Below are 23,081 nucleotides of genomic sequence, written 5' to 3' on the forward strand. Positions count from 1 at the left end.
ATGAAAAAAAAAACAGATATTGTCTTGCAATTTTGGATTTTCTTTTGGTACATCTTTGAAAATCTGAAACTGAGTATAGAAAACTTTAGTGGCAGCCCACTCTTACCACTTTTTTTTCTTTTCTTTTTTTTTTTTTTTTCCCCAGCATTTATTCAAATTAAAATGTGTCTTTAGGGTAATTGAACCATCTTACACATTTTTGTTTAATTTGCTGAGTTGTTTTACTTAAATATAATCAAGGAGTTCAAAATCTATTTAATGGCTCCTTTTACGTTTCTTTATACTTTCAAAGGACATCCTGATTACAAATTTAATTTAGTGAAAAAAATGAACAATTTCATTTAAAATAGAACAAAGTATCTTTTATATACAACATTTTTTTTTACATTTTCTCAGTGTTCTTTAAAAAATGTCATTTTCATTTTTGCTTGCTAGTTTTTGGTAAGTAATTAAGAAAAAAAAAGTTATTCTCTGAAGTCTAGTGAAATACAAAGGAGAATTGCTTTTACTGGATTGTCTGTCCAACTGAATACAAAAAGTGGATACACAGTTAACATCAAGTTTGAACATTATCTTTCTCTCTCTACTCTCTGTCTCTTACTTTTTAATAATCTAACAAATTGTTTTGCAAAATTTTTACCAAAGTGATAGTGCCTCTTTGCAAACTTAACAGTTTAAGGGTTGCAATCTGTGTACACATTACAGATTCTAATTCTTGTTTTCCCAGTCAGTAAAACACAAAGGGTTATGCATGTGATTCCTGCATAACAATAACAGTTACAAAGCAATACTGACCCAGGCCTTTATTTCTACCTTCTACTCTCTCTAGAGCTACATCTATAATGATCCTATTAGGTACTACATGATGCAAAAACCCAAAGAAAGAGCACCTCCTTTGGCCCACACATCAACATCCCATCAACAGTACGCTGAAAATCCCCATGGGAGGACCTTCAACCAGCCTCAGCCAGACAAGTTCTCATCAGAGCCAGAAGTGGGGCTTGACCAAAAAACTCTGATGGCTGCGCTGCATACGTACATCACTCAGAACTTGTCTGCACAAAGCAATGATAAAAGCTCTCACAGCAGGACTAAAGGGTCTCACATTTATGCTGGTAGATTCTACTCTTCTCCAGTCAGCCCTTTTGATGGAACTTTTGCCAAAGGAAAAGCAGAAGATTTCAAAATGAAGAAACCATTCCAGACAAAGCCTGCGTCTGGAGTGCTGGGGCCAACCTCTGAGAAGCTGAATCATAAATCTGCTTCCCAGGATGAACCAAAGGACCCTCTGAGTGTAGTGGATGGTAAAGTTGCTATTTATCTATTTTAATGTACCTGATGTTTCCCTCATGTTCACTGAGCATTTTTGAAATATATATATACAGTTATTCAGATACATCTCTTGCTATTGACATATTTATATCTTTCTACCGTAATACTGAGAATACTAATGTTCCCCATCCTAACTACTCTTTTCCTGCAAACATCTACCCACATTCTTCAACCCACCTTCCATATGCATGCAGAAATATATGGCACTTGGTGAGCCGTAGCATTTATGTAACTCATTATATTTTCAAAGCATTTTACAAACAACACATAATTATGGGTATATCTTTGCTGTCACATCTGTTCTTATGCATGCATCCCACACTATATATAGGTAATATAGAAATGCCTAGTTTTGTTAAATTTTTCCGTGTCTAACTAGAAATTCAAGGACCATGGGCAAAATTCAGTTAGACACAGAAATTAACACTGACATAAATTTTGGCACAGAACATAGAACAAAGGGGAGGAATCTCTCAGTTATGTGGCTATGTGGACAAACAGTAATCCAAATAGATAGGTTTATAGTAAGATGTGGCTGGACAATCTATAATGACCAACCCATTTGCTGAATTTGCATCTTTTTTATTTTTTGCTAATGCAACTTAGCTATGACAACATCCTGATTTCTTTTGTATGTGATAGTTTGACAGATATTTAAATGAACATGGAGCGTAACATCTCATAGGATGCTCTGAAGCATTTTAAGTTCTGCTTTGCAATGCAAGGTGGATTTTCATGTCATGGCTGGGGATCAAGAAGAGTTTAGAAAAAAAACCTCTCATTCACTTCATTTTTTCTCTAAACTAACTTAACTATTGATGTTATTCCAGTGGTCAAAAATGTCTGAAAAATGATAGAATTTTTTCTCAGCCATTGCCAAGCAGTTACATATGTTACACTGTAGTTAACAGTACTCCAATGAATTTAGTGATATATGAGTTTTTGTTTTGTTTTGTTTTGTTTTTGAGTTCCCTCTGTAGTTAGTATCCTCCATAAAGTTTAAGGTTCTTTGATTTGTGGGTATGGTTTTCCTTTTCTTTTCTTTCTTTTCTTTTCTTTTCTTTTCTTTTCTTTTCTTTTCTTTTCTTTTCTTTTCTTTTCTTTTCTTTTCTTTTCTTTTCTTTTCTTTTCTTTTCTTTTCTTTTCTTTTCTTTTCTTTTCTTTTCTTTTCTTTTCTTTTCTTTTCTTTTCTTTTCTTTTCTTTTCTTTTCTTTTCTTTTTCAGTTTGCTTGTTTTTATTTTTATTTGTTTTAATTTTGAAATCAACAAAACCAGAACACACAAAAACATCAAAGTTGCAGCAGAGAAAAGATAATGCTTGCAATCTAACGGATGCTCAGAAGTGAAAGCATTCTTGGTATGGTGCCCAGAGATAATAGGTTTCAAAGAACGAACTATAATGTAAAATCAAATCCAGGTGGCACTGTAAGTCTCTTGCACAGGTTAGACAATTTTGTTGCTAGACTCAAAACAAACTAGGCACATGCTGGTTTCATTATCCTCCAGCTGTTCCACTTCACCTTTCCTGGTAGGAGCCAACTGGGAAAAAAATGCTTAACACTTAGAGGGAATAACATGTTTCACAATTCACTGGGTTGTGCTGCTTTGACTTCACATACATAACGTGCCCTGTAGGAACTTCTTCCGTTGCATTAGCTTTTAAATGTTGCATAGATATAAAATTCTGATCATTTGAGTAGGAAATAATATGGATTCCTTTGTATTTTTGAGCCACTTAATAGTCTCTTAAGGAAGCAGTGAGGACAGATAACATTGTCTTCATGGTCTGAAGTGCTGTCTGTTGGAATGATGATGGTTTGGATTCACATTTGCCAGGCTGACTTTAAGATCACTTTCTGCTTTTAGTCTTTCTCCAGTCTCTCTGGTGCTTCAGGATTTTTGTGTATTTGTCGTTTGTTTCTTTCTTACGTTATCTAAACCACAGAACTGTTCAAAAACTGGAAAGTATGCAGGGCAGTCACATGAGCTCAGTTCTCTGCTGCATCTAATACAGGATTAGACAAAGTAAATTAACTGGCAGAACAATCCAGAAGGTACTGAGCAGATTAACACTGAGAATCGTGGTGGAACAGTGGCAGGTAAATTAGCTAACAAGGCACCCTGAGGGAGGAATACAAGAGAAGAAAATGTGGAGCTACTTTTTATCAGATTTGGAATCTATTACTTCTAGGAGTAGCGTGATATGTGTGGGTGCTGCCTTTGTAGTCACAGTGCAACAGGGGAATCATTAATATGCTTTCTGCACCAGCAGTATTTAGAATTTGCCTCAGTTTTAAGTGATTTGTTCTAGTCTACTCATTTTCAGTGCATTAAATATTACAGAATATATCTCTCTCCACTGCTTTGTTAAGGTCACAAAATTAGTAATTCAGATGTTTTATGGAACATGAATATTTGTGTATGTTCTCTGTCTTGCAGATCTGTCTTGTCTGGGTGATTCTCAACTGCTGAGGACAGCTGATGTGTGGTGTTATGATGGGTTAGAAAGGGACAGTCCACCATGTGGGACTACTCATCCTGAGGAGGAAGGGATGCATTATGATTTCAGTAAAGTTATTGCTGCCACACCACTTGTTGTTGAGCAAACTGGCTTTGGCAGTTGCATCAGTGGTGTATGGAGCATGATTTATGTGCTCTACAATAAAAAGCTGTTTTCCCTTGCTAAGCTGCTATTGTTATCTACTAGGGGGAATTCAACTCGTGAAACTGATATTAAAATTTATATCATCTATGATATATGTGCTTTTAAGGTCATCACAGTTCCATAGTAACTACAAAACACAGTGTGCCTCCTTCAATTCAGAAGCTGGAGCTAAAGCAGAAATCTGTATTGCAGTATAAGTCCTGTGAAACATGGCTGAGCATTGCTGACTCTTTTTCAAAGTGGTTTGAGGGAGAGTATAAAGGCTGTACGCAGGCATATGTGTAATCAAGTACATGTGCTCTTTAACTGCTGTCCCATTGCAGTATCACACTGCTTTTTGATATTTCTATAACAATATTTTATGATTTTAGGAAATTCATAATAATTCTTTTAAATTACCCAAGAGTGTTTTTTAATAGATGCATTTATATTTATTTGTGTATCAGCCTTGTCCAATCATTTGCAAATGATCTGCAAGAATAAACAAATTTTTATACAAGATTTGTCTTAAAATATTGATATAATGGCCAGAACCTAGCTTGAATAAAACTTGACAGGCAAATGCAGGAGTGAGTTATTTTTCTGAGACTCAAAACTTTCTTTCTGCTTGGAAACCCCACATTGCTGATTTTTCAAATCAGAATTATGAGCTTCTTTATACTTGAATCTCTTACAGAATTCCTGTACTTTGAACTGGCTTGTTTATCTTGAATGAATGTACATAGTTTATACAACTTTTACTCAATGACATTGGCTTTCATTGTGTTCTATTTGCTCAGATTTGCTGGAAACGTCTCCCTATGCATTTTACTAAAAATTTTATAGTATTACTAAACACTGAAGTACTTCAAGTGTTTAAACACATGTAAGTGTTTTTGAAAGTTTTTCATAAATCTAATTTCTAGGTAAGATGTTTACTAATAGCTTGGAAGCCACAGAACCAGATCAACATTTTTCTCAATGTGTTACAGCTAGAAAACAGGGATTCTAATGCAACAGGAAAGAAATGTGGTTTCTGTTCTGAAGCTGAACAAATCAAAAATGCTTCAAAAAGGTGAGGGACCCTAAAGCTGTCAGAATCATTCAATAGTTAGGAAACACATCTGGCTTGTGGGAAACTCAGGTATGGAGCTCTAATCAGATATTTTGGGTATGTTTGTGTATGAAGAAAATGACATGAATGAATGATGGGTTTTCTTAGAAGTCTCTCACTCTTGGCATAGACATTTTGCATGTCCATACCACATTTTCAAAGGAGTACAGAAATACAGAGGTAGATCCTTCATCTGCACTAAATATGGTCATTAACAATTCTAAATATTATTGCAGATGTTTTCAAAAACCTTCAAAATTTAATTCATAGATTTTTAACTGCTGTACATCATGGCTTATTCATATTAATGGATAAATGGATACAAGCTCTTTAAAAACACAGTCACTGAAATCATGGTGGTTTTCATTCTTTTGTAGATGCAGTGATGTCAGGTAATCAAAGAGTGTTCCAAGAATACTTTTTCCTACTGTGATGTGCCCTGCAATGTGTCTTTATACATTTAGTTGAAAAGTTTTAGTTTTGATTTTGAACTGACATGTATTCTGTCTTTTCTTTGCTGACTTTATTAGCTCTGCTTCAATAATTTAGGTTTTTCTGTCATGTTATTGGTCGATAGTTCTATAAAACATAAGAACACAAGTGATACCTAAGCAGAAACAAGACTTCTGTAGTAATCTGGCAGTGCTGGTATATCCTACAGCTTAATTTCCTTCATTTCTGCTATGCACCCTTTCCAAATGACCATCTTCTAGACAGCTGGTGTGCTTCTTGAAAAAGTTTCTTGAATTCAGTTTGACCAGGTCTGGTGAAAACTTTTTTTTTTTTTGCAGTTTAGATCAATTTTATCTTGCAGATTGTCTTTCTAAATTAAAGCATTTAGTCATTATGTATGTACTGTATTTTGTTATATAGGGGATGGATACAGTACAATGAAAGGTAGAAAGGAAAATATTCAGCATTTTCTCTTAGCTTCCACCAAATTTTAGTCCTAAGCATCTTGGCCTGTAGAGTTTGACACAGATTAAGTCTTTGACTCTCATTACTGAATACTTGTTTTCTTGCACAAAATACTCTACTATTTCAGCGTGGTACCATAATCTCTGTTGGCTGTCACAGTCTGACAAAACTTTATTAACAGTCACACTTAGGTGTGTTTAAAACTGGATGATTCTATGATTCTAACACTGTGGGATCAAAACAAAACCAAACCAAACCAAAAACAAAACAAAACAAAACAAAACAACAAAAAAAAAACAGATGCGTCCAACATCTCATCCTCTTTTCCCAATGACAATTAATCACAGATGTCCTGCTGCCTTTTCCCTGGAGCAGAAGAGCCTTTTACTACTTCTTCTTTCCTAGTGCTATGAGAAGCAAAATGTTTTCTTTAACCCTTCTGATAATATTTTCCCCTTTATCAGGTTGAACTTCAGGAAAAATTTCTTTGCTGTGAGGGTGGTCAGACACTGGAACAGCATTCCTAGAGAGGTGGTTGATGCCCCAAGTTTGTCAGCGTTCAGGATGCATTTGGATAATGTCCTCAATACTATGCTTTAACATTTGGTTAACTTTGGTCAGGCAGTTGAGCCACATGATCTTTGTAGGTCCCTCACAAGTGAACTTTGAAAAAAAAAGACAGTCTTCGTTAAGGAAAAGATACCTTTCAGAAAAGAATGAAAGATACAGATACAAGCACATATACTTCTTGTATGCAGCTAAATCTTGTGCTTATGTTGTTTTGTGATCCAGAAACACTTATTAAAGGTGTATTGAAGGACCTAGAGAAACACCAGGTGAATGTGGAGAATCTCAGCTCAACAGAACTGGATGAGATTGCTGATACTATTGCCAATGCAATTCAGACTGGTGGCATTCAGGAAGAAACAGAAGAGAGTGCTGGAAACAACGGAGAAGAAAAAATGGAAGCACAAATGAAGACAGGAGATGCTCAAGGAAGAACAGAAATCCATAATGCATTAACGGAAAGCAATGTTAACATACCAGGTATTAATTCTAAGAATTAAGTGCAACAAAAGATAGCTATCCTAATTTTCCTTTCATTCATATTAGTGCTAGACTTTTTCTTAATTGTTTTTAAAGAAGACAGAAGGGAACATTTTTGTATTTTTTCCCCAAAGGCTACAAAATGTTAGCTTTGTTGTTTGCTTTTTACAGCGTATAGTTTATTTACCTAAAATACATCTTTTTTGTGAACCCTTGGCCTTCAAGCTTCACAAACAAGATAAACCTACACACTCAATTATATTGAAAGACAAATTGCTTTATGCTGTGTGTTCTAATTTTCCATTCTTGAAAATGAGATGTTTAAGCAAAATGATAATGAAAAATGATTATATTCCAAGAATGTGTTTCAAAATATGTGGAAAAAAAATAATTGCATTTTACAGATAATAATTCCTTAATATACCACAATTATTTTGCAGAAGAAAGTCTTAGACAGGTACACATAGAAAACAACTTGTTCCTTTTCAAGCTTAGGAAACTAAAAAGGTTATTATGGTTATTTGCTTCTGTCAGAACACATATTTTCATGTTGATACAAATCCAGGAGCCACAGTATTTACCATCCATGAGCAGATTCCAGAATGGTCCTTAAGTTACCATTTATTCATTGTCTACTTTAGGAATGTTACGATATCTACGACACCTAAAAACATATGATATTAGTGACAAACAGTGATTTTAAACTAGTCTTTTTTTTCCCAGTCAAAAGTAGGAGAATTATTACAATGGTGATATATATTTAAAGCCTTACTTATGAGGGATACTCTAGTTATTTTAATTGCCAATTCTGTTTGTAGATTAAAATGAACAGTCTTGAGGGCTTGTCCTGACTCATGCTGGGAGAAATGAATAAGTCTTAGTTCATAAACCAAAGAGACAGCATTATTTGACTGAGGTTAATGATGTGACCGCATATCATCACTGTAGTTAAACTGTAACACAGTTTTGGTAGAAAATAGTACGTAGAAATAGCTCTTTTTCATGACCAAAATATGTGTGAGGGGTGTATATGTTTCTTTTTTCTTTAATGGCCCATTCAGCCAGCTAAAATAATTATTTTTCTTAGATATTGATAAACTGATATGAAGATCAGACACTTAATTAGCAAAATAACACCATTAGATTGGCTCTTGAAGTACCCCGTCTATTGATCTTGCATTAATTGGCTATCAAAGTGGGGTTAGAATAACAATACTGAATTATACAGTGCTCTTTACTTTGCCCTTTCAGCTTTGATGTCTTAATGTTTAAATTGCATGAAAAGGCCACTGCTACAAATAAAACAGCCTATAAGCAGTGTTTATTTCACATATGATGTTTTCCCTTCATAACTATGTATTTGTGCTTTTCACATCTTACAGACAATGGAGTGCATGAAGCCAGTGCCAGAACTGATCAAGAGGTAGAGTACCAGTATTTTAAAACACAAGTATTCCATGTCAGAATATTAGGTCATTGAAGGTCAGAAACACACATTTGAATCATAACAATGGTTTTATATCTTGTGTGGGTATAATTCAGTATCACAGCATAAAGAGATTATTGTTGATACATTGAAATATTAGATGAAGATTTGTCTAAACCTTAACCAAGACAGGTGTTGCAGTTTAAAGAAAAAATCAAGTCCTGTTTTGCCTTTCTTTCAGTTGTAAATATTCAGAGTTTATAAGAGATCCCAAAGTTCAGACAAATTCAGACTTCTCCCCTGGTTAATAAATTCTGAGTATTGAGGTGTTCTATTAAGAACACCCTACTTTCTCCTGTCATTTGGTTTCTGGTTCTGGGGAATGTAAGTGACATTGCTCAGATAATTTCTGGTTTTGAGAGGCAGATGAGTAAACACTGGAGTAAACATGAAGGCACACGTATATGGGAGGGTTCAAAATTCCCTCCCCTTGCGTGGTATCTATCATTCTTCGGTTTTTCACTTTATAATTAATTCTTCCAAATTGTTGAGTATCAGAGATATTTACAAAGGTTTAGGCATTAAAACCAATTCCCCAGGTAGTAACATCGGATTTAGGATAGCTGTGTCCCCTCCCAATCTCTAGTGCACCCCCAGCCTCCTCACTGGCAGGGCAGCACGAGAAACTGAAGAATCCTTGGCTCTGTGTGAGTGCTGCTCTGCAACAACTAAAGTGTTGGTGGGTTATCACCATTATTTTCATTAGAAGTCCAAAGCACAGCATCATACAAGCCTCTACGAAGAAAATTAACTCTGTCCCAAGCCAAAACCATGACAATTCCTCCTGAGCTTTGAATCATACCCTATAGGCTTATGTCCTATAATCAGCCATTTCCAAGGTCTGTTTATCTTTCTTTTTCTGGGTTGCACAGAGATCTCAAAGAGACAATTTTAAAAACTGAAGTGAAAGTTTTCCTGCTATATCCTCTATCAAAAATTAAAACTGCAAGAGTCAAAATAGGTAAACCCTCTCCCGTTCACAGTAAAATCTCTTCAATAGCTGTCCATCTACCAAGAAAGGAAAACACACAGGTGGACAAATTGGCAGGAGATTTAACCACCCACATGAAATTATTTGTAGGGATGAAGTGCTGCGTTCACCACTGATTTGTAGAGGATCCTATGTGTAGATGTCTTGGTGACAGTTTGAATAGTGGATGTGACAGAAAAGAATGTATTGTGACGCAGAGCACAAAGTGCCCATAAACCATCATCTCATCTCAAATGTTTGGCTGCAACAAATTTTTGTGTAATGAAACTAGCTAATGAGTTGTTCCAGGCATGTGTGTTGACATTTACTCATTTGCTTATTGTTTAAGGGTATGAGACAGATTTTCTCAGGGATTATATTTGTAACTTAGTGGATCACTCACAAAGATTTTCTCACAACAGTTTCTGGTTATGAATAAGTGAAATATAATTTGTCACATAATTACATATGTTTTCCTTTATATGTTTATTATATTTCCTTTCCTATGTTATGACTTCTGAGACCCAAAAGAGATATGCATGTTTCCAGTTCCAACACTTTTGCAAATATTCATGGATATTTCTAGTATTTCTCCTTTTCATCAACCTATTTGATAACAAACTTCCACTCTTATCGACACTTAAACACACACTCATGAAAATGAACACTATGAAAAATTTCATCAGCATTTTCTTCTTTGTCTGTTCAAGACAAAGAAAGGGCTATCAAGATTCTGTGATATTTGAAGAAGGAAATAACTATTAATAGAATTTCTTCACCTATTGAACACTGGCATAATTTAATGTTCTTTTATTATTACTGAATAAATATTGTGTTATTGCATAGTCTTGCAGAATATAGAAATTAAGAAAATGACCATAAGTCATCTGTAAGGATAGACATTATCATATTAGTGTGAATTTGAAGGATTATATCCAGGTTCGGTTCATTATAACACGTGTTTAGTTTTATAAATAATAATATTCTTTTAATACAGGAGAACACTTCAAAACTAGTTAACATATTGAAAGAGAATGCAATACCTGAAAATATGCCTAAAGATGTAATACCTGAAGAATCTACTAAGTCAGAAACCAAAAAATCTGAAGACACTGACTCTGCTTCTTCAGAAGAAATAAATGTGGGTGTGGAAAATGTAAAAAGCGAGACTTTCTCCAGGGAGCTGACATCTGAAAAGAGCACTGAATCTGACTCCAAAGACCCAAGTGATACCCACTACTGGATTAAGAACACTTTGATGCAGGATGGAAACTCCTATGAACAGCCTCAGAAAAATGCAGGACAAGGTTTACAGCTTGAAGTGAAGTCTACGGAGGAGAAAGAATATGGCTATATTGTGACAATGAAAGAGTAAGTATAGCAGCCAATTTGAATGGCATTTTTAGCTGGATAAAAGATAAAGTCATTGCACCTAATGAAATATGAATGCACAAGCAGAAAATGCCACAGGCTTGATTTTTAATACATCTGAAACTGTTTGCAACCGGTTCTGTACTTTGATGAAAATATAAGAAAACAGTTCTAGTTTTTTACAATTGCCTTTCTTCCAGTGTGGAAGATATTTAGTTTGTAGGTCTTTTGCTTAGACCTCACTCTATCTTCTCGTGTTCCAGTGACCTTCCAATATGTCAGTAAGTGTGCTTATGGTTAGGATGTGGGCTTTAAATATTTGACTTGAAAGTAGCCTAAATATCAAGGCCTTAGTCATTCTTTGAAAAAAAAAAAAAGAAAGACACACAATAATAAAGCACAATATTTTCTGTGTGGTTTCATTTTGATCTGAAAATAACACAAATAGGAATCCAAACATCACATATGCAGCTAGTTTAGAAAGAAAGACCTAATGATTTCAGGTCATGTCACTAATGAATTTGACATTTAATACCATACTTTCAAAAGGCATCTTTTTTTTCCCCTAGTGATACACAGTTTTTTATAGGAGCATTTGAGAGTTTAGAACACTGTGAGCATTTTTACATCCTCATCCCCCTGTAAGAATAATGTTATATTTACTTGATTACTTGATTATCCATCCTAACACTTTGGTGTGTGAGAAATAAGGAATTTCTAGGATGACCTTACAATATCTGCCCAGCATTTCAAGAAACTGAGACAGAAACTTTTGTAGCCTGGATAGATTCTTTTGGCCTATTAAAATTTATTAATGGGATTGAAGGCAACAGGATTGTGGAATGTTCTTGTTTTGACCACACTGTATTGCTTTGAAATGCTTGTGGCTGGGTACCAGAGAGGGCAGCAGAGAGTACAGCTTCTTTGCCTTTTCCAAGGGGCTACACTTGAAAAAGATGGGATCACACACACACGCACACACACACACATACACACACACACACACACACAAAAAAAAAAAAAAAAAAAAAAAACAAGCAAAAAAAAAAGATGACGTTTTGGGGAAGAGTTTTTATGTAATGCATGGAGAGACAGACAGTAGAGAGTGAAAGCTGAGGCTCGGCAGCATGCAAACATCAGAGAGAGAGACAGAGATAGACAGAGGCTTGGCAAAAAGTAGGGAGCAAAGACCTGCTCTCAGAGATAACGGAAGGAATATATTTCATAAGGACTCTGAGGTAACCCTTCAGAAAATAAAAGTTATCAGAATTTGAAATCCTGAAGGCAAGGGTTCAACTTAAAAGGACACAGAAGGAGGGAGAGTTATGTTAGCAGATGCTTGAATTGCTATTATGTCTCATTCTGACTTTTAGTTTTACCATTTTAGTGTGAATTCCCTTTTAAATAAACCCAATTCTAGAATCTTTTGGGAATTTTGGAGTATGTGCTCTAAGGGAAGTCCCAAATGATTTGTCCTCCTCTCACACTTCTGTTAGTTTTTCTGTGTGTCAATAGCCATTGTTGATCACTTAATCAAGTGCTTTGGATTTAATTAACCAGTGTAAGTTGCTTTTGCAATTACCATTTTCTGTTGTTTTCATGTAACGTGTTCAGCCTCTTTGACTTCTTCCTGCTGGAACCCCTAGCACCACCAATCATTCTCAAAAACCTCCTTATGGAGAAAGCTTGTTATTAATCACAGAATCACAGAATCATAGGTGATCCTGTTCAGCAGGTGGGTTGGACTAAATGATCTTCAAAGGTCCCTTCCAACCTTGGCTATTCTGTGATTCCATGAAACATAGAATGGCTGGGGTTAGAAGGGACCTTAAAGACCATCTAAGTCCAACTCCCCTGCCATAGACAGGGATGCCACCTACTAGATCAGGTTTGCCAAGGCTTCATCCAGCCTGGCCTTGAACACCTCCAGGAATGGGGCACCCACAGCTTCTCTGGGCAACCTGTGCTGGTGCCTTACTACCCTTACAGTGAAAAATTTCCTCCTAATGTCTAATCTAAATCTATCCTCTTTTAGTTTAAGACCATCTCCTCTTGTCTTATTATTATTTACCTGTGTAAAGAGCCCTTCTCCATCCTTTTTATAAGACCTCTTTAATTACTGAAAGGCTGCAATGAGGTCTCCCTGGAGCTTTCTTTTCTCCAGGCTGAACATCCCCAGCTATCTCAGCCTTCCTTCACAGGAGAGGTGCTCCAGCCCTCTGATCGTCAATTAACATGTTTATTCAAACTACAGATAATTAATAGATTATACTTCTAGTCTTTTGTTTAGGTCATATCTTGGTCCATCAGGTAGGTTGCCAGTGGGGCACTCAGGAGTCTCCTTCTGAATTTTTGAGACCAGGTTAACAGAAATTGATAGGAGACCCTAGTTTAACCACATCTCTTGTGTCCTGCATATGAATGCTATTTGAAACAGTAGAATTTCTCTCTCTCTCTCTCTCTTTTTTTTTTTTTTTTTTTTTCCCCACCATCTCAGTGCTATTTCTCCCAAGGCCTTTAAACTCACCTCAGTCTGGAAGTTAACTTTGTGTCCAACAGTATTCTGTTAACAACACCTCCCTTGACCATCCTGATGTACGTGGCTCATAAATTCTCTAAAAGCTTAGAGCTTTCACAACTATCTGTAAGAGAGATGCTCTGACTTCCAGTCTTCATAGCAGGCAGATTCTCCACTCATTTTACCTGTTATTCTTCCTTGCTAGCCCCCAGCTGATTGTCTTCACCCAACTTGTGTCTAATATTATGCAATTAAACTTGCTAAAGAGGTTCTTTTGTTCAAGGTTTCCTGGTCCTAGAGGACACAAATACAATTTAGTGTAGTTTTATTGTAGTTTTATTCATCTCCTTTACTAATTTTAATACAAGAAAGACAAAAAGACATTTCTTACATACTAGATTATTAGATTTTTTAGTAACTGTCAGGCAAGATGCTTTTAGGTAAATATAAGGATGTGGTTAAAAATTCTCAGGTGCATTTTGTAATGTTAGATGAAGCTACTTCAAATGTTTTGAACCCAAAAGTTCAATTTTTACAAACAATTTTTGTCTATAACATTAACTGGCTTGTTTCACAAAGCACATATGACCAGCATCCAGTTAAATTAACTGTTCACTACATTCTTAGCACTCTGAGAACTACTAGATCTCATCTTCTCCAAAGACACTGCAGAGAAAATGAGAATATATTTTCATGCTTTTTTCAGTTCCTAATCAAGAAATTTTAATTGTTAAAGAGAATTATACGATTAAGATGAACTAAAGTAATTTATTTATTTATTTATTTATTAACCAGAATGAAATTTAATTTCTACAGCAAACTATTGCAGGGTGCTTAGCCAGTGGCTTGTAACTTTTCTGTGATTTTCTGTGACTTTCCTCAGAACTTCAGTTACCAACATACACTTTTTTGTTTTGTTTTGTTTGGGGCGTTCCCCAAACAAAAGGTGGGAGGTTAAACTTACTTGTATTAAATAGGTTTAACTGAAATGTAAGAGTAAAATGAAAAACTCATACTTTTTCAAAATAAGTTTTTATAAATTCTGGAATTTTATAGGGATATATTTTTTTAAGGATAATGAAACCTGTTCAGGAGTTTCTACATGCTAAAAATGGACCTGTCCACCATGCAGGAACAGTGAAATATTTTCTGCAGTGGAAGATGGATCTATTACTTACTAATATTTCCCAGAACCATTTCTTTAGTACATAAAGTGGCCTTAGAGAGCAATTGGGTCACTGTAGCTGAGAGTTTTAGTAAATACTTATTTTCATGAATGTTGCTGCAATTGTACTTTTTCTGGGGGGAGAGAGGGTAGAGAGAGTGATAATGTTTGTTAACTATTATTGCACAGAAGGGAAATGTTAATGTTCATTTAATGAACATTTCTTTAGTAAATTTCCTGTATGAGTTTGCTTTTGTACTGAAAATCTTACTGGCTGTCTGCAGTAAATAAGTAACAGTAGTAAATGTCTTTGCAATAAGTGTATGCTACACATTTGTATGTAACTGTACATCTACTCTCAGACAATGAAGTAAGGGGACTGGACCTATTCCTAGTAAATTCTTTAATCTATGTCAGTCTGGAATAACTCCTGCTTGAGAGGTGGTTAAAGTCTGTAAATACTCAGAAAATTGATTTCACAACTGATCTTTGATACTTTGTGTTTAGATATTTATGCTTTTTTAAAAATTCTCTATTTTAAATATGAGGGAAATTATGACTTATATTTGCCTAACAGCCTGAGTTTTAGACAAAGTCATATGTGAAGTATTTTTCTAGCAGTAATGAACACATTTAAGATTATAGATTTAAAATTATGATTTGGGTGTGGCTTATTTCTTTTAGTTGAACCTTAACTTGTGCACATGAAATGAAATCCTGAAATATAACAGCAGAGGTACTTATTTATTTTCCTGTAATAGTGTCTTTGCATGCTTTCTTCTTCCTCCATAAACTAATAGGTCATTGTTCCAATCCATCAATTTTATTGGCCATGATTTTTTTGGAGCAGCAAAGCTTCTTTTTCATGACTGAAACAGTGGTCTTTTGGTGAGAAAGGAAGTAGTCCAGCATATTTGTACACTGAGGATAATAGCTTGAGTTCTTTTCACCTTGTGATCTAAAAATGGAACTGAAAAGATTATACTTGGTGGTATAGTTGACAGATGTCAGGGGTGATCCATTCACTATTAGATTCTCAGGCTTCCATGGCTTTGCGAGTGTGACCCAAGGAGATATTAAGACTGATTCAGTGAACTCCTAAGATGCCAGCTTTTAATTGTGCCACAAAGCAAAGATAAACATTTCCATGTAATACTTGAAGAAAAGATTTGTGATAGTTTAAAGACTTGTCAAAATGGCAGTGTGATTGTCAATGGCAAGAACAATAGGTCACTCCTGCTGTGTTTGTCTAGTGACCTTTCAGATGGTTGGAGCAGTGCAATCCATACCAATCCATAATATCCATCAGCACTAAGCTTCGGAATGAATTGACAGTTTCAGTGTAGAAAATTGTCCAGCAAATCCTCCACCGTGCTGCTTCAGCACTTTATTATGCTGAGAAACCAATCAAATTGAGTGATTTACTTTGTTTACTCTTTTCTCCTTCAGAAAATTGGTATTCTACCACTGTAGGATTTGTGTGAAAGAAGTGTGTTTCTTTCTCAGTGTAACTGCTTTGATCTGTTTCTACTAATTCTAACTCTGAAATTTTAAAGTAATCTTATAAAATACTGATATCCGTAAGGTATTATTTTCACTTGCATGGTGCTTTGGCCATAATTATAAAATATCTGCATGTTAAAGTGGGAATATATGAGTGGTAATATACAGTGAGAATAAGTCAGAGAAATGTGGGACCAAAGAACTCTTCGTATTTTCCCATATTCTAGTTCTTCATGTATGGAAAACTTTTTTTCTCTTTTTTTTTTTTTTCTTTTTTTTCTTTTTTTTTTTTTTTTACTGGAAAAAATGCCAGCACTTCCATTTTTCTGGCAGGATATGCAGATATGCTCTAAGCTGAGGGCCAGTATCCCATATTCAAAACATTTTAAACAGTGTTTAGGCTCCTGAGTTCCTCATGAGGCAATCCAAAGCCAGAACATGTAGTTCTTACCATCTCAAGAAAAATTAAACAGTAACTTCTGCTTGCTCAACAGTTTAAATAGTTAAGTTTATGTGCAATTTTTAAAATATGAGATGGAGTAGCTAGACTTAAATTCACTAAGGGAAATTCTAATTTGAGAATAGGAAATTCATCTGTTTTCACTGCTTAACAATCATAATCTTTTGGGTTTCAAAGCCAAGTCATACTTTTCTGAAGCCAAGCTTGGACACCCAGTTCCTCCAGTGCAGAGGAACATGCCCTATTTTGTGTTTTATCATAATATCATAGAATCATAGAATGGCTCGGGTTGGAAGGGACCATCTAACTCTGCCCCCTCCCCCCCCCCCCCCCCCCATAGGCAGGGATGACACCCATTAAATTATAAATATAAATGCTTTAAGGCATGGACTTGAAGAAATGTTCTATGAGGATAGGCTGAAGAGACCTGGTTTGTCTAGTTTGGAGAAAAAAAAAAAAAAAGCTAAGAGGAACCTCATTGCTCTCTACATCTTCCTGAGGAGGGGAAATGGAGAGGGAGGTGCTGGTCTCTTCTCCCTCATAACCAATGCTAGGATGCAGGGGAATGTCATGAAGCTGTGCCAGGTGAGTTTCAGAGTGGATGCTAGGAAAAAAATATTAACTGTGAGGGTGGTCAAACACTGAAACAGGCTTCCTAAAGAGGTGGTTGATGCCCCAAACTTGTCAGCATTCAAGAGGCATTTTGATAATGCCCTCAGTAATAAACTTTAACTTTTGGTTAACCCTGAAGAGGTTAAGAAGTTAGGCTAGAGAATCTTCTAAGGATCCTTGTAACTGAACTGTTCTAAATTCTAAGATATTTCATCTATATTCTAAGGCTTTTCATGTACATTCAAGATTGCAGACTTCTCATATTGGCTTGTGAACCAACTTCTAGCACCATTGTATTAGTCAATTCCTATATATTTTATGTTTTGTCATATGTTAACTCTCAATTCTGGACTGTCTATATAAAATTATATAGGTTGTAAATCTGTTCACAACATTGTAACTTAATTGGATCATACAATCATTTCTGTGCTTTTAATTTGAGGTAGCTGGAATTCTGTTCAGTTACTCTGAAAAAGCTGAAAATTGATCTACAGTTCATAGTATGAAACTGCTATGAAAGATGATTAGTCTGACCCATTTAATGTGCAAAGGGTTAGGTTAATTCTAAATGCTTGATACTATTTCTGCACCTTTACAAAGGTGCTAAATGATACTGCTTTGCATATAATGATTACTTTCCACAGGATGATGGTCAGGTTAGGACCCTGAAGCTGCATTGTACAGAACTCTTAGTTTATGCACCAAGTTTTCTGTTTTCCTAGGCAAGTCATTAAAGAATTGTATTTTATGGTCTTCATCATTTGTTATCTCAAACAGAGATATGTAGGGCATTTTAATTGCATTTAAAAATGAAATATGAAATAAAAATGAATCACAATATATACAGCAATGAAACAAGAATGATAGTTTTATTCTTTGTTACTGGAAGGTCTTGATGTTTCTTAGAAGCTGAGTTTTTGTATTCCACAAGGCTTTTCAGGTCTCTTTAGAAATAATAACAGAATGTTCTTGTCCTTTAATACACATATACAAACAGAAACACTGATTTGACCTTCTCTGCATATCTCAATGTCTTCTTTGAAATTATTATTCCACATGGAATTATCAAGGGAAAAAGATTTGTGAATATTCTTCACTTAACTTCAACAACTAGTTTTAAACTACAGGAAATTCTAAACATACATAAAACAGAAAAGCTATTGGTACTAAAGTCTGTTAAGATCAGCAACAGATTGCACTGCACACAGGAAAGGAAAAAAAAGGAAATTTTTTTATTGCCTACTTTATCATTTTCACTAATAGACTCTGCTCTTGTATAAACAGGTTCCATAAGTGTCCATCATTGAATTTAAAACCAAAAGGTTTGCTTCTGATAATATAGTTTGACTCTCTACAAGTGGTATGATGATGTAAATGATACAAGTGGAAAATACTTATCTATGAATTTATTGACAAGAAACTATTCTGTCATTTTCTCAGCACCATAATCAATAGATAAATGTAAATCTAGAATCTTCCTTGGTTAACTGTTCACATGTAATTATTCACAATCCCTAGTGTTTTTTAGACATAAAATCTTTTTTTTTTTTTCTTTTCTCTTTGATCCTCCAGTTTCCTTGTGATATTAGTGGCAGAAATCACATCCCCTACATCACTGCTTTAAGGTGTGTTTCACCTTAATTCTGATGATATATATTCCCACAGGAAAATTATATTTTATGCATTTTATTTGTGCACAAGAAAATAACAGAAATGCAGTAGCTATGTGTAACTATGCCGTAGCACAAAATAGAATCATAAAATCATTGAATGGTTTGGGTTGGAAGGGACCTTAAGGATAATCTGATTTCACCCCACTCCCCCAGCTCCCTCTGCCATGGGCAGGGACCCCTCCCACCAGCCCAAGCTGCCCCCAGCCCCATGCAGCTTGGCCTGGGGCACTGCCAGGGGTGGGGCATTCCCCCTTGTCCTATCACCACAACCCCTGAAAAAGAGTCCCTTCCCACCTTTCCTGTAGGCCCCTGGCAGGCCACTGTAAGGCCTTCTTTGAGCCTTCTCCTCTCCAGGCTGAACAACCCCAACCTCCTTAGCCTGTCTTCGTAGGAGAGGTGCTCCAGCCCTCTGATCATCCTTGTGGCCTCCTCTGGACTCATTTTACCACATCCATGTCCTTCTTGTGCTGTTGGCCCCAGAGCTGAATGCAGCACTCCAAGTGGGGTCTCAAGAGAGCAGAGCAGAGAGGAAGAATCCCCTCCCTTGACCTGCTGGCCACACTTCCTTTTATAAAATCCAGGACAAAACTGGCTTGCTAGGCTGCAAGACCATATAGCCGGCTCATATACTCTTTTTTTTTTTTTTTTTTTTTTTTTTTTTTCAGAGGTAATATGATAGTCTGTTCTAATTCTGTTTCCCTTAGCTTTTTTTGCCTCCAAATTGTGTATCCTGGAACATGGTTCTCATCTGCTGAAGTAGATTGCTCTACAAGAGAAGAGTCCTTCTAGGGATCTATCTATCTCTCTTAGCTCTTCACCTCCCCAGATATTTTGCTCCACTTGCTATTGGGTCAAACTTTATATTTTCACTTCTAGAGAAAGATCCGGAGCCAGAGTTTGACTTGACATAACTGGTGATGAACTGATCCATGACTCTGTGTAATGGCACCAAGTCAGTCTGGTCCCTTAAGTTGATGAAATGCGATGGGTAAATTTTGGAGTGCAGCTGGAGTCTCTGGGAGTGCCACAATGACTAGCTCATGTTTTTATCTCTCTGCTTAGCTGAGAAGAGATAGCTGGAAGATGTTCCTTGTTCCACCCTTCTCTCTTTCCATACCTAATGTGCTGCGTTAGCAATCTCACTTTGTGTCTCATGCACCTGCAGCCAGTGCAAGGATGCCACAAGCTCTCTGTGAACAGGTTCAGGTCACTATGCTGTCTCCACACTACCAACCCTTAGGTGGTGGGGCTGCATGTTACATATCTCTGAGATAGAAATGGGGTGGTAAGCTGTGTTTTGTTTTTATCAACAGTGGTAGTCATTAAATCGCTGAGATGCTGCAGTATCTCACAATACCATATGGTCAATACTTCTAGTGCATTACAGTGTTTTTCTGGTAATTACCATGTAGTTCATTATAAAAGAGTGATGAATTTTAAGCTTTTGAAATGTGTGAGAAGGAGAAAGACAAAGACTGGGATTCCTGGGAATGCATCAAACTGAATTTTAATGCAGTCGATTATCTCCCAGTACTTTTTCATCAGTGCTGTTCTGCCCAGTTCTGCGAGGTTCAGCTATAAAGATGCAATAATTTAATTTTCATGCCTGATAAATTTTTTGAATTTCCTGACTCAGATAATGTGTATACAATGTAAACATCTGACCACTAGAAATTAGAATGAAGTCATTTTTATCTCACTCTAAATCATTTTTATGACATGCAAAAAACAAACAAATAAAAACTTTTTAAGTAGGAGTTCAATGAAGACTAATTCAGAACACCAAGAATGAATCAGAACAGAGAAAATAACTCAATTTACCTATTAAGTAGATATTTCCATTTGCACTTCTTGGAATAAGGTATGGCACAATCTAAGGACTGTGTGTATCTGCTTAAGAAATAAATTTGGAGTTAATTTCTTAATAGAATGGAGATTGATTTTATGAAGAGTCCATTTTAAAAATCTTAAATATTTGGATCTGTTACAGAAATGTTTGTGTTTCTTTAATTTCATTATTTTAATGTTATGCTGCTGGACATTCTTGGTCTTCTGTAATTTAAACCATCTGCATTGTGTTGGTCTGAGCTTTATGTTGCCTTGAAGGAAGAGGTTTAAATTTCACTCATTTTTGAGATATTAAGGAAGGGAAGATACGAAAAGTCAGAGGTGCATTAAAATGTGTATCACCACTTGCCCTCAGTCTCATTTATTAATTATTTGTATGATTGAGTAGTTGGATTTGAAAAAACGATTCTGTATTTTCAGGGCTTTTTTGTATCTGAGATTTAGGGCTTGTGACAAGTGAACTTCACCACTGTTTCATGCATCCAGCTTAAAAAAAATCCATTAAGGAGTGCTTTGTTGGGGTCCAGACTCTGAAAGAAAGATATCATTATTATAGCAGAGATTATTGCCATTATTTCCATGTTTCTGCCAGTAACAAAGTGTCTGTATGAATTTGTCACTATTAACATAGCTGGGGGTAGTGCTTACTTGAAGCAATACAAGTACAAGCTGGCACAGGGTCACGCTTCAATTATAACTCTAGAGAGTTGATCCTTCTCGACTTCTCAATCACTCTTGTGTTTCCATGATGCTGTTATCTCTCTGACCTTCATAGCCTTACCACTGCCATCGATTTTTACCAGGTGTCATATGTGTTACAAATTGGTCTGGACTTGAATCTGTCTGTATTAAGGGGTTTAAATTCACACTTATTGGTGGTGGGAAAAGAGGGAAAAATATGAAAAGTGGGAAATTGCTGAGTTGTCAAAATAAAAGTAAGTTTTAGAGTGTTTAAAGGCTAATAAAGCCTCTGGGAAAACAAACATAGGAAAAAAAAATCTGCAGACTAATGCAATAAAACTGCAGTGTCCTTAAAATGATTATGATAACACTGTCATGATGTGAAGCAGCTCTCAAACAATCCAGTGACTCACTCTGTGCTCAAAAGTTATTTGGTTACTTTCATGAATCTTGGATAAATGTGAACAATTTACAAAATTCATTATGATATAACTAAATTTAAGGCACAGACTTGAGTTCAAACCAGACAAAATCTGTTCAGTGCTGAAATACATTTCTTCTCTAAGTATTTACTGGGAATGAGTATTTCAAGATGTGTGAAACTACACTGAAACATGGACAAAGGACACAAACTCAGACAGACAAGGCAGGCTGTTGTAACACTGTGGGCTTGATGAAGCACCAGTGCCCAGGACTTTCATTATAGATTGTCATGTGAGTTACTCTCAGGGGCAATGCCAGACAAGAGAAACAAATACAATTTTGGTGTCTAAATATCTTTCAGGCTTGGTGGGCTCAGGAAGAGTTTAATGGTAACACTATAAATTACTTTGATGTTAAAATGGTCCCAGTAGTCCTTGCTGTACCACTTACTTCTTCTGTGACCTGAAATGAACCCCTCTAATATCTCAGTTTCTTCTCCTTTGTATGGGATCTGTGTTGGGTTGAGTGAGACTCCCTTTGTGTCTAGAAAATGAGAACTAAGAGTTGATGAAGGCAGTTTATACTGGTTGTAGTTTATACTGGCTGTTGCAGACCTAATGAGAATGGGAGAGAGTCATCATCCCTGTGCTGCCATGTCTTCTCTGACTTGCCATGTCACCTAAAGGTGCAGGAGCACATGCTCCACTCTTCTTCTGTGGAGCATGTGTAGCTGACACCATGCACCATTTACTCCCTCTGGAAAACACAACGGCTTTCCTCTGGATCACAAAGCCTGTGTTGGTGGCTAGCAGCTAAATCAGCCAGTTTTTAAGTGACCTCTGGAGTCAGAGAGTAGTTGTGGCAGGAGGAAAAGCATCATCAAGCCAGTTTCCTGGAGACAGGAGTCAATGGGAAGATGGGACTGAAGGTCTCTTGAGGAACCTTGTTGAAGCTGTGTCTGCTTATTGTGATGGTATCAGCAGCTCTTCCATAGTTCAGTTACTATTGAAATTTGCACACAAAGAGAAGTTCACATCTTTCTATTTCATACTTCAGTAACTGAATTTCCAATTATGTTGCATGTTAAAATATTTACTAGTCTTAGCAGAACAAAAGTGAAGAAAAAAAGAGAAAAAATGAAAAATGAATAAAAAACGCCATGTCCTTAAAATAAAAGGTCTTCTAAGGTTTTCAGCTTCTCTGAGCTGCAGATGTGCTGTGATCAGACTCTGAAACCACATCAGTGATAAGCCACTTTCACATCATATGTCTTGGTTATTTATATCTGAAGACCTCTGTGCCTCAGCCTCTAGAAA

At 36.0% G+C, this 23,081-nt stretch overlaps 1 protein-coding gene across 2 annotated transcripts in view; it reads left to right on the forward strand.

The window, feature by feature from the left end:
* The window catches only part of PTPRN2 (protein tyrosine phosphatase receptor type N2), a 643,897-nt gene that overhangs the window by 241,137 nt on the left and 379,679 nt on the right, over positions 1-23,081 (forward strand). For both annotated transcript variants that reach the window (XM_027450443.3, XM_038174330.2), the window contains exons 6-9: positions 830-1,304; positions 6,801-7,055; positions 8,438-8,478; positions 10,509-10,882. In XM_027450443.3, coding sequence (XP_027306244.3) covers positions 830-1,304; positions 6,801-7,055; positions 8,438-8,478; positions 10,509-10,882 — 1,145 coding nt within the window. The remainder of the gene's footprint in view (positions 1-829; positions 1,305-6,800; positions 7,056-8,437; positions 8,479-10,508; positions 10,883-23,081) is intronic.

The sequence above is a fragment of the Anas platyrhynchos genome, chromosome 2 (assembly GCF_047663525.1).
Source record: "Anas platyrhynchos isolate ZD024472 breed Pekin duck chromosome 2, IASCAAS_PekinDuck_T2T, whole genome shotgun sequence".
Classification (NCBI taxonomy): Eukaryota; Metazoa; Chordata; class Aves; order Anseriformes; family Anatidae; genus Anas; species Anas platyrhynchos.